This window comes from Manacus vitellinus, unplaced genomic scaffold (assembly GCF_001715985.3).
Source record: "Manacus vitellinus isolate BGI_N305 unplaced genomic scaffold, ASM171598v3 scaffold_28_pilon, whole genome shotgun sequence".
Taxonomy (NCBI): Eukaryota; Metazoa; Chordata; class Aves; order Passeriformes; family Pipridae; genus Manacus; species Manacus vitellinus.
The window spans coordinates 8,041,287-8,053,327 of record NW_021940122.1 but is presented as its reverse complement, the minus strand read 5'-3'; the positions used below and the strand labels follow the sequence as shown (position 1 = coordinate 8,053,327).

Sequence of the window (12,041 nt, the reverse complement as noted above, 5' to 3'; positions counted from 1 at the left end):
TTCATTATTCTTTTCATAGAATGGAGGAGATGGTGATCAAGCTACCCTCATAAAAATAGCAAAATCTGAATTTTGGAGATTAATGATTAGCTGTATCTCATGGAACCTCATAGCTAAACAGATTGTCAAATAACTTTTATATAAAATATAGTTACATGGTCTCTATCATAAATCTGAATTCCTAATGTCCTGGAAAAGCCCTGTTAATACTGCAAATGCACTCCTTGAAATAAAAGGCTTTCAAAAGATTTGTTAATATTTGTAAAAACAAGTATTTCTTAAAAATTATTCTTAAGACAGCTATGAAAAAGACCACAGACACAAATGAAAGAAAATCTGCACTTACAGTTCTATTGCCTTGTTCCACATGATAACATATCCCGAAAGAATGAAGGACTCAATATTTACAATGTGTGTATTTCCCCTCTCTGTTCCAACATACAGCCATTTACTTTGGAAAGGTAGATGGCAGTAAGTAATCCTGGAAAGGAAAAAAAGAAAACATCAAAAAATTGTGACCGACTATCATGTCAACAATATTTTTTAACACTTTTACAGATGAAATAATTATTCTTTTCATTTTATAACTTGAGAAGAACATGCCCAGCGGGTGTAGCATTCTGAAGAATGTGCAAGTTTGGGGGGTCATCTCCAGAAAAATCACAAAAGAGAACATGAAACAAAACAGGGCCATCCTGTCTGCCTATATTAAGGGCTGGGGAAAAAGAGCCATATCACTTGAGCACTGAAGTAAGTCTATCTCCATGATACATAAATTGCACTTTGATAGTATCCAAGACACTCGAGTTGGGTTTTCTTATTTCCTTTCTTACAATAAGCAATTTTTCTAGATGAACAAACAGAAGTTAATGGATGTCAGTGGGATTCATGTTTTGTACAACAGAAGTGTAACACCATAATTCACACAAGTAAACATTCATTTATTTGGTATCTGGGAGAGTAGTGCCCTAGATAAAAGCATTTATCAAAACTGAATTACCATAGAAGACACACTCATATTATTCTTACAAGATGATGAACCGATGCTTTATTATCTTGGAAAGATGTCATAACAATTTCTCATGATAATACATAAAAGTTTTCACAGATGATGAATGAGTAGATTCAGGTTTCTTTCATATTTTAGTTATATAGATATTAAAGCAAAACTACATCTATATGAGATAAAAAAAACATTTACTACTAAAATACAATGGAATGCATGCTACCTACAGAGACTGAAACTTAATCCAATCTTATGATACAGACTGGTGAGTTTTGACAAAAAGCAGTTATTTTGCTTGGTTTGCCATAGGTTATTATATTTATCATTCATTTCCACAAGCAGGCTATTTTTCGCTTTTATATATAAACTTGATTTTTTTTTTCATTCTTAACACTTTCCACCACTACCAAAGTAAAAACAGTATTTAAAAACATACGTATTTAAAATTTTTCATTCTTATGGTAAAGCAATCTTTCTGAATGTATTATAGAAGAGTGAGAGGAGTGTTGATTCAAGTGAGACTTAAGTATGATAAAGGTTTGTTCTATCCACCTGTACAGGACTAAATTTTACCATTAGTTGTCTAATTTTGGCAATAATTCCCATGCCTTTAGTGGAAAGAGAACTAAGTTTTTTGAGATAATTGTTTTGAGAATGGGGAATTATATTTTAGTATGTGTAACTGAAAATGCCTTCAAGCAGCAACATAGTACTTATAATGTGGGTGCAGTCAAATCAACACATGTCCAACAGAAACAGTTGCAGAAGGTATATGACACCTACGTGTTCCTTACTGGAGTTAAAGCTATTAGCTTTATTGTTCTGTTTATAACAGGTGCAAAGAATAATTTGCCCTTTTCACTTTGTAATTTTACAAATGCAAAGTTGTTTTTCTCGTATGTCCTGATCCTTCTCCTTAAACTCCAATTCTTTTGCTTTCTCTTCAGGTGCACCATTTCCTACACTGCTGGTCAAATTCATATTTAGTCCAGTTTTTTCTTTCATTTCTATACTAGCTCTTCTTTTCTTTCTTGCACTGCAAAGCATATGGATGCTTTGTTAGGTCCCAGCCCATAGAAGACTTCCCTGGTTGATAAGCCCTCTTAAACATTTATGTTTGCTCAACACTTGCTTGTAGTAAACCATTAAATTACAGGAAGAGAAAATATTTTTGACTTTGAAAGTGTTGAAAATGTGTCTGTTCTAGGGACTGACAAAAAAACTCTTGAGTTACAAAGTGAACCCTAGTTAACTTGAAAGCTGCTACTCCAAATGCTTGCAGTTGTGTCATCAGACTAAGCAGGTTCAAGTCCACTTAGGACAGTATTATTTTTCAGTATGGGGTACTGCAGAAAACTTGGTCTCTGATATTCAAGACTGAATCCAACACCTTGATTATAAACAAAGTTTCAAAATCATCTCAGACACCATATGAGATTGCTTTGGGCTGCTTTTTCTGATCCTTGTGAGTCCCTTTCAACTCAGCATATTCTGCGATTATGTGATTCTCCTTTTTGAAATTTGCTTCCAGGTTATGATCTCCCTATCAGACTATGTCGGTGCCTAAATTCCCAGATATTGCATGTCCTCTATTTGCCTGCCTTAGGTTAAATATTTCAAGATTATAATGCTCTAAGAGCAAGGTCCTACAGAAAGAAAAGTTGGACTAAAGTATTAACCACTAATAAGTAGTTAGGCCATAAGTTACTAGACTTAGTTTCCTGCTGGCCTATCTGAAATCCCAGACACCAGTTGGTACTAAGTCTGTATATACAATATGAAGGACCAAAAGAGAGTTAGATATTGCTAAAGAATGAAGAAAATGACCACAAATTTAAATATTTTCCTAAGCTCAGCTACTTCCTCTTAAATAATTTAATTTTGTTTGAACAAATTTATGGGACAGTCAGACAAGAAATTAATCTGCATGCTGTTTCTTCCACAAAGAAAACTACCCTGTGAGTCTTCATTGTTTAACCAAACTGTTATTAGACATTATGAAATACAACCTTCTACAATATGTGAGCTTATAAGAAAATGCTATTCCCTTACAGACAATCCAGATATGTAACAAACCTATTAGAGCATAGGGGTTACTAGGCATTTTAATACAATATATTGCTAGGTTTCACCAAACAAAGCCATATGATTTTCATATTCACAGGAAACTCTGCACTTCCCTGAGGCACTTTGATTTTACATTATGTAAATTAAATGCAAACTGCTTTATGTATTATTGACTTTTCACTTTTACAGAAAACATTAACTTGACTTTGAGGCTTGGAAGCTTTGAAGCAAGACTCAGATTTTTAACGAACATCTTCCATTTCAGTGAGTACTGAAATTACATAATGATTTCTTCAAGAGAAAACAATGAAGTCTCATACTGCAGTTTTCACTGTGGATGAAAGGCATTCTATTATATGATTCCATTAGTCATATATCCCACAAGCAAATTAAGATGTCCTTTGATGCCTTTACAAAAAAGAGTCAATAAGCCAGAAAGAAAGAAAGAAAGGTTGTTTTTCTTCTTAAGAAGGTAGGGGTTGTAGTAATTTGTGATGCCAGGATGAAGTGCTTCTGACAAAATTTAATCACATTGTCAATCTGATCGAGATAACATGGAACCCAATTAAATGGAGACCTGAGAATTTGGTCAGTGTTGATCACTTAACAGAAAGTCAGAAATGAGGATATTATATATGCTTAGCAGCAAGCCACAATATGAGTCTCATTGATCATTATAAGAAATAGTAAAAAACATTAATTGATACCAAAAAGGTGTTTCTATTCTGCCAGACTAGTCTGTAACATTGTATTGTTTTTCCAATGTATTCAAAGCACAAAACAGGATATAGAATGTAATATTAAAAAAAAAATCAAGAGGTGTTAAATAAAACACCTAAATCACAATTTATGAAAAACTCTTTTCCTAAAGTCCTGAAAACACTTCCAAAATTATGTAAGCAACATAAGAAAGAGAATGGAATAACTGAAAGCGGTATTGTCAAAAAATTGAACCTCATTTTAGAAAAGAATCTATTCTGACTAGCAAATCTTGAAAAGATATATTTTTCAGCAAATCACAGCACTTTACAGTCTAACAATCGTGGCCAAAAAAACCTCACTGTATATTAGTAGAATACCACAGTGTTAAAATAATTTAGAGTGCTAAATTCTCTAAAGTACTAGTAAAAACTCTGAGATTACTTAAAATCATCTTTATTTTATTACATTAATCTTATTTCTCAACAAAAAAATAAACCCCCAATTTGGATAACACTTTTTTCTGCCTCTGCTTTGTTATTTTTGTTTTCTTAGTTTTAGTATGAAAAATTTTGCTGGAACACTATTATTGGTGGAAAGTGAGGAGAGCTGGTGAAGGGGGGGGAGCAAAAATTGCATTTTTGTCAAAATTATAAACAGTTTTTCCAATTTAATTATTTAATTTCTTATTCCTTGATATCAAAACTGCAACTAAATTTATATGATGCCTTTTCCCTTTATAGAGGTAATCTTAAATATGGACAAGCATTCAACATGTGTAGCTCTTATGCCCAGCACTGACTGGAAGAAGAGTTCAGTTTCTGTAAGTTCCTACAGAAAACAAACATCAGCTTGAACTCTTTCTCAGAATCCTACCAAAATAAACTACACTGTCCAGGTTCTCAGACAATATGGAAATCTCACAGATTTACAGCAAAAGAAAATGGCGAAACATAAAGGAGTGTTAACTTGGGAATATGAGGAGCTGACAGGAAGCAAGTCCAGTAGCTGCAAGGCACACCAGTTGTGGTCCTGGGCTAGCTCTCTGCTCCCTGTGACTACTGAGGTACCGCCACTGTCTTACATCCAATTTACAGTGCATTGTCCCAGCATGGATGAATTCAGCTGCTGAGAAAGCTGATCACCTTCTTAAGTAGGTTATGCAAATCAGAAATCTACCTTTTCATTACTGTTATCATGGCTTGCCTCCTGACTTGAGGAATTTTCTTCAGAATTCTCTGGTACTTCCAGTACTCTCCTCTAATTTATGCTGTTTCCTTCATCTGGTCATAACCACAAGCTGTTCTCTTGCCACCTGATAGAACCATCATTCCTGGTACTAGCCAGTGACTGGCTGATGTTCTGTCAGGTCCTCTTTCAAAGCAGGTCTTTTTTGAGAGGAATCTGTGGCCTGTATAGCCTTCAATGAATATTGACAACAGTGGAAAACCACTGCATAAGCCCTTCTCTTCCTTCTTGACTTCTGCAGGATTTCTTCTCCCCAACAGTGGAAATTACAGTTGCTGAGGGTGTCTTGTGACTTTCTATCAGTCCTTGTCTCCCTCCTTTCACCCAACTAATTTTCTTCCCTCATACTCCCTTAATGTTTTGGTATTTTTGAACAGTAGTAATACAAAACAAAGAAGACCATAGTCTTCTAGTGTCCCTTCTTCTCCAGTAGCTTTCTGAAGTAGCTTCTGGATAGCCAGCATTCTCAGAAAGTGTAAGCTTGCTTTTCTGTCCGTTCAGAAGGGAACATTCGAGCTGAGATTATTGCTTTAAGTCATGAAATGCATAAAAGGAGATATAGACAGATATTCAGGCAAAGCAATTTATAGCTGACCAGAAGTGCCTGAACAGCACAGTTTAAAGCTATAGACAATGAAGAAAAGGAGTTATTTCCAGCAGATCAAGCAAAGGATGTAAATTACGAGCTATTTGGTCTCTGGAGGTATTTAATCTTCTCCCTGGACTATATATGAATTTGGAGTTCATCAGCTATATATGACTTGTAAAAAACATGTACAGTAACAGCAATTCTAGCAGCCTGCCATCCACATGATGCGATGTGTTTGCAGCAGATGGTTGTGCAGTTCCCCAGATAAATGTGAGCTGGGTCTGTGCATAGTAATAATAACAATGTTTCCCCTGCAACATGGAGTGCTGTAATATACCAGAAAGTCCTAGGAAGGCAGAATTCCAAGATGAACTCCATCACCAGGAATTCCAATGTATAAATGAAACTCTTATTTTAACTTGCTTGAAGTTTATGCACAGTCTTTCAGGTTGACATAAGAGCATAGGAAATGCTTTAAATAACTAACTGGCATGACTAACAGTCAAATGAAATATAGAGCAGTGCAATATATCTGGACAGGTTTTTTCTTCCAGGGTCTTGGTAATACTATATCACAACATGAAACTTTCTCCTGTTCAAACTGGATTCTTCAAATACCACACAACATAATTTCAAAAATTTATAGTAACCCTACACACACAGATCCTAGTAGAAAGTGAATGAACCAAATGGGCCTTTGAGATTGATACTTGTGGTCCACATGTTTTTTATAAGTGCGATTTAGTTTTAGTTTCAATTGAAATTTAGGAAAATCTTCTGTTTCACATGTATTTTCTGTTAGCATCATCAGTTAACATTTATTTTGAATTAAAATCTATTAGTTCATCTTATTAGTTCATCTTATTTTATGTTTTAATTTTGCAGAAGAAGTGAAGTAGAACTAAAAACACACTGTTCATAAATTGCATTAGATCCCTAGATCTTGGTGACAGCATAACAAAGGGTAAAGTCCATTGCTATTTAGGGATATCTGGACACAAGAGGAATATTAGGGTAAATCATATTCTTAAAATACTGCATGAGCATTTCTGTCTCTGGATTTTTTCCAGTTGAGTGTTATACAGACTGCTCAAATATTTTTTGTTTTAAGACTATCACAGAATCCCAGAATATTCTGAGTTGGAAGGGACCCACGAAGATCATTGGGTCCAACCCTTAAACCTGCACACGACCATCCCCAGAAATCACACCGTGTGCCTTAGAATATTGTCCAAATGCTTCTTGATGTGCCAGGCTTGGTGCTGTGACCACTGCCCTGGGGAGCCTGTTTCAGTGCCCAGCCACTATCTGGGTGAAGAACCTTTTTCTTCAACCTAAACCTCCCCCTGACACAATTCAGGCCATTCCTTTGGGTTTTGTCACTGGTCACCAGAGAGAAGAGATCAGTGCCTGCCCCTCCTCTTCCCCTCACAAGGAAGTTATAACTGCAATGGGGTCTCCCCTCAGTCTCCTCCAGGCTGAACAGACCAAGTGACCTCAGCCGTTCCTCATACGACTTCCCCTCAAGGCCCTTCACCATCTTTGTTGCCCTCCTTTGGACACTCTAATAGTTTAATATCTTTTCTATATTGTGGTGCCCAAGACTGCACACAATATTCAAGGTGAGGCTTCACCAGTGCAGAGCAGGGCAGGACAATCCCCTCCCTCGGCTGACGATGCTTTACCTGCTGCCCCCCAGGACACGGTTGGCCCTCCTGGCTGCCAGGGCACTGCTGACTCATATTCAACTTGCCATGGACCAGGACTCCCAGGTCCCTTCCCATGGCACTGCTTTCCAGCATCCCATTCCCCAGTCTGTCCGTACATCCAGGGTTGCCCCACCCCAAGTGCAGAATCCAGCACTTCCCCTTGTTGAACTTCACATGGTTGGTGATTGTCCAGTCCTCTGATTTGTCAAGGTCTCTCTGCAGGGCCTCCCTGCCTTTGAGGGAGTCAACAGCTCCTCCCAGTTTTGTGTCATATGCAAACTTGTTAAGTATCCCTTCCAAGCCAGTTATGAAGATGTTGAAGAGCACAGGGCCTAAGATGGAGCCCTGTGGAACTCCACTAGTGACAGGTCACCAGTCTGATGTTACCCCATCGACTATTACCCTCTGTGCTCGACCTGTGAGCCAATTGTTACCCACCACATGATGGGTATCCAGCTGTGGACGTTTTGGACATTTTGTCCCGCAGAATACTGTGAGAGACAGTATCAAAAGCTTTACTGAAATCCAAAAGGATTGTGTACTATACTGCATACACAGCAAATAAAGGTTAGGACAGGATTTGGTAGGTGAAGAGTATCTAATGAGGAGTGTAATAATTAGAACTTTATTTTTCCATCAAATTTGGAGCTATGTGACTATTTAATTTATAACTACTCAGTGAATAATCTCTAGCAATAAGTTCTAACTTATTGATGAAAGTCACAAACTATTTACAATTAAAAACTGTGAAACAAATAATCATTTAGCTCACACACAAATGTGCTTATTTCCTGCCTGAACTATCAATACCTGCAAATTGTAGTACCACTTGAAGATATTACTTCAGCTTAGTCCTTGCAAAGTCATCTGTAGCGATCAATGTTTTAAAAAAAGAGCCAGTAAAGTTAATTGCTTTACATGAGGCAACATGTTCCCTGCAAAGAAACCCAAATGAAACATGGAGTCAAAGCAATGGTAACTCTTCTAGTTACCATTATATAATACATCTAAGTGCCAAGGTCCTTGTCAAATCTGATATGTCAGGGTATTCATTTTACCCAATCTGTCCACAGAACAGTTTTATTTATCTTCATTCTGTAGTTCTTTAGATACAAGTATTAATTACAGTCATTGCTGCTTGTACAACAGCAGTAATTTAATTTGTGTTTTGGAATAGAGGAAATAAACCTTTGGGGTTCCTCTCTTCTGTTTACTACTGATTTAATCTGAAATAACCCTAAAAGCCTGAAGTTAGGCCCATTCTTGATTTGTGAGCTTACTATTTCGAATGAATTTGCAATCACAATTGTAATTAATAGTTCACAGCATTTCATAAATACTTGTTTTAAGATACAAATACTTATGTTAACCATATAAAACATTAGTGTAGCAACTATATGAACATTTGTAATGGGTGCCAACATAAATTATTTACAAGCAGTTAACTCAAACTTAAAAGAACTTAGAACAAATCAAAAAGCATGTTCAAAAACATGTTAGATGCATTCCGTTTGATCAAATTAGTAAACCTGGAGATCTCCCTTGAATAAAGACTGAATTTATGAGGTTATTACAAGCCCTTTACAAGGACAAAGTGCAACCGGTCCTTTGGTTGTTTCCAGTTTTATAACTAACCTAGTTCTTATAACTAATCTTCTTACAACTCCATAGAGGGTCAGCCTGGCCTGTTCTACGTGCCATAACACATGCAAAAAGACAGCTGCACTATAACTTCCTATAATATAAGAATACAGGCATTTAAATTCACACTCTCAATAACTTAAAGGCTATCTGCTGTAGCACTGCATCATGTTACTGGGCACTACTGGAGCTCAAGATCAACTTAAAAGTCACTCTTGAAATCCCAGTGTACAAGGACATGATGACCTTTGTAGCCTGTGTTACTAATAACTGTTTCATTTTCAGGGTGACAGAAAATTACTTTCCTTTCTTTTGGGCAAATGCACAGCAAAGAGATGCCTTCTTTTGTCAACTCCCTTTTATGATTTTGAATGCAAATTCATTGGGATGTGTTACCTGTAGGAGCAAGATCACTGACAGTGACAGTGGCATACTCTCCCTGGCTAGATCTCTAGTACCGTATGACACAACAGTACTGTTGTGTATGAACAGGTGTAACATAAAGACTTAGACCCAAGAGAAAAAGACAAGGAAATTAAATGAAATGTGCTTCCTTTAATAGAAAAAGATGTTGGAAGAAACCAGCATACTTTTTATTGTCTTCTAGTTTGTTTCTGATGCCTACTCAAGGTCATTAGACAACAAAGATGAGAATAAAAGCTCCACAAAATCAGTGAAGTGAGCAAATTTGCGAAATGGGGTTGGCAAACAGACTCTTGCTTTCATTTTTGGGGAAAGATAATGTACATGATCTTTCTCTTGTCTACTGGCTTGTGAAATCACTATTTCTTATTTGTAGTACTTAATTTCTTCTCCATAAATTTCTTTGAAGGTTAAGTAAAAATGGGTTTGTAATACCAAGCACAGTGACAGTGATGTGTAATACAGAGCATGATAAGAGCCACTGAATTTCTTAGCAATGAAGGAAAGCCAAATTACAAAGGACGGAAGAGGGACATGGTATTCTCAAAAGATAAAGTTTTTGATTTGTTGATTTCATTGATTTTGTAGCAATTGCATTAAAAAACCCCAAACACCTAAAGGTAGAGTTTTTCTCATCCCTTCAGCCAACATTGTAGGTATAAATCAAAAATGCAGTTTTTGTTTCCCAATCTCATAGTTACAAAAAAGTAAATCGATACTTAGCTCAAAGATGAAAGGTTGAAACTTCTTTTTAGTTAAACAGCTTGGCTTCACAAGCATTTAGAAAAGTAAACTAAAGATATGTTAGCATTTAGTCCTCTGCTAGCTGCAAAATACTCAAATCTGTGTCAGACATTCTTACTAAAGTAAGTTTAAAACCTATTTTATATCAACATCAATCAAGCTATTTTGAATGATACTCTACAGTCATGATAAGACTGAAATACTGAAATTGACTTCAATGTAAAAAAATTGCATTTTTACATGTGTATGCTTTTTCTGTCTATACACACTCTTTTCCTTAACAACTTCTATCAATTAAAATCATGTAGACTTATTGGAGACCAGCTGTTCTCATTTGTTACGCTTCAGTAGACAGAGACTTTATGATTAATGATCCTTGTTTTTCTGCAATCTGTAGTCTCTCTTCTCTTCCTGCTCATGTACTGTTTAATGATATAATCTCAACACTGACATTACTAGCTCTATTTCTGATTTACTGGAATAATGCCCAGAGTTTATTGTGACAGAAGGAAAAGTATCCTAAATCATTGCATTGGGTACTTGCTTGAAGCTGACATGTGCCTGGGCAGAAAAGAAGTGGTGTGGTTTCCAAGAACTAAATTACTTACTGCAACAGAACGGGTGCATGTTCCTCACTGCTTTAAGATATGACTGGAAATCTAATATAACAAAGGTCAAAGGCTAGATCTGAACAGAACTATGAAACATGTTTCAAAACTCTAATTTGAGAACTGTAGCAAGCTGAAAATTCCAACAGATAATGTAGACTGTTTATGCTGTCTGAACTTGTTTAAATTTTAAAAGGCATATTTTTTTTTCTCTTGCCTAATATAACTATGTGTGATATGAGGTAGATGATGCATTTTTGTATTACAGTATTGGGCTTCTCATTTGTTATGACTAAGAAAGACCATGAAACACAATTGTTCAATGTATAGCTGTGTATACACGTATTTTAAATTTTCCTATCCAAACCTGGCCTTAGAGCAATTTGGCAACACGGCTGCTACGTGAAAACAACATAACATGTCATCCTGTGTTTTCTCAGAAAAGTATAAATCTACTGACAAACATGCTTTATTTTCTACAAAGCATTAGAAACAACAAGCACACTGCTCAGCATATGATGTAAGGTTTGGCAGGATATAGCAATATTATGTCTACTGCTAAATGATTTTTTCTTGAGGAAAGAAACCAACACAGAAGTTACCCAGGCAGTCAATCAGAGGTGGTCAGGTGACATAAAAATTAAATAATTCTGGACATGTTTTTCTTCCTTATTGAAGTAAAAACAAAACCTCACAAAGATGTTTTGCAAAATGGACTTTTGAATAGACACCTTTTTCTCAGACAAATAATAGAAGGAACTATGGCCACAATGACACAGAGGACGAAGTAGATTGGAAAAGAGGGTTTGTCAGGCCAGAGGTTCCTCTAGTCTCCATACTATTTTTAAGTCCTAAAGTAATTGTAATTGTGCTAGTTATTAATTTTTCTCCAGCAGTTCTGTCAGTCATAATGACTTCATGTATGTGTATGTGGTGACCTTCTGTAAAAACAGAAGGGTTTTTTTGGCCCTTCTGCTATCAAATACAGCTGCTGTTTCTGAAAGTAATTCATATATAGCAGTTAGCCATTTTCTGTTTACCTTTTTTAATGCACCAATCTGAGGACAATGTGAATTGATTTGCAATTAATTCATAACCATTAAATAGAAAAACATTTGGCAAATTATTCATCACATCTTGTCATGTGTTTTTTAAAGTCCCAGAAACATGCTTCTAAAACAAAGATATATACATGTAACCGATGTCACATGGCAACTGATTATTTTCTAAGTAGTTGTCAAAAATCAAATTACTATATACTATGAGCTGATGTTATTATTGCACATTTTAAGGTTTCATTATGGAAA

General features: G+C 36.0%; 1 protein-coding gene across 2 annotated transcripts in view; it reads right to left on the bottom strand.

Moving 5' to 3' along the window:
* Positions 1 to 12,041, bottom strand: part of STXBP5L (syntaxin binding protein 5 like) — a 188,719-nt gene that overhangs the window by 96,031 nt on the left and 80,647 nt on the right. For both annotated transcript variants that reach the window (XM_018074685.2, XM_018074686.2), the window contains exon 5: positions 347 to 481. In XM_018074685.2, the coding sequence (XP_017930174.1) occupies positions 347 to 481 (135 nt within the window). The remainder of the gene's footprint in view (positions 1 to 346; positions 482 to 12,041) is intronic.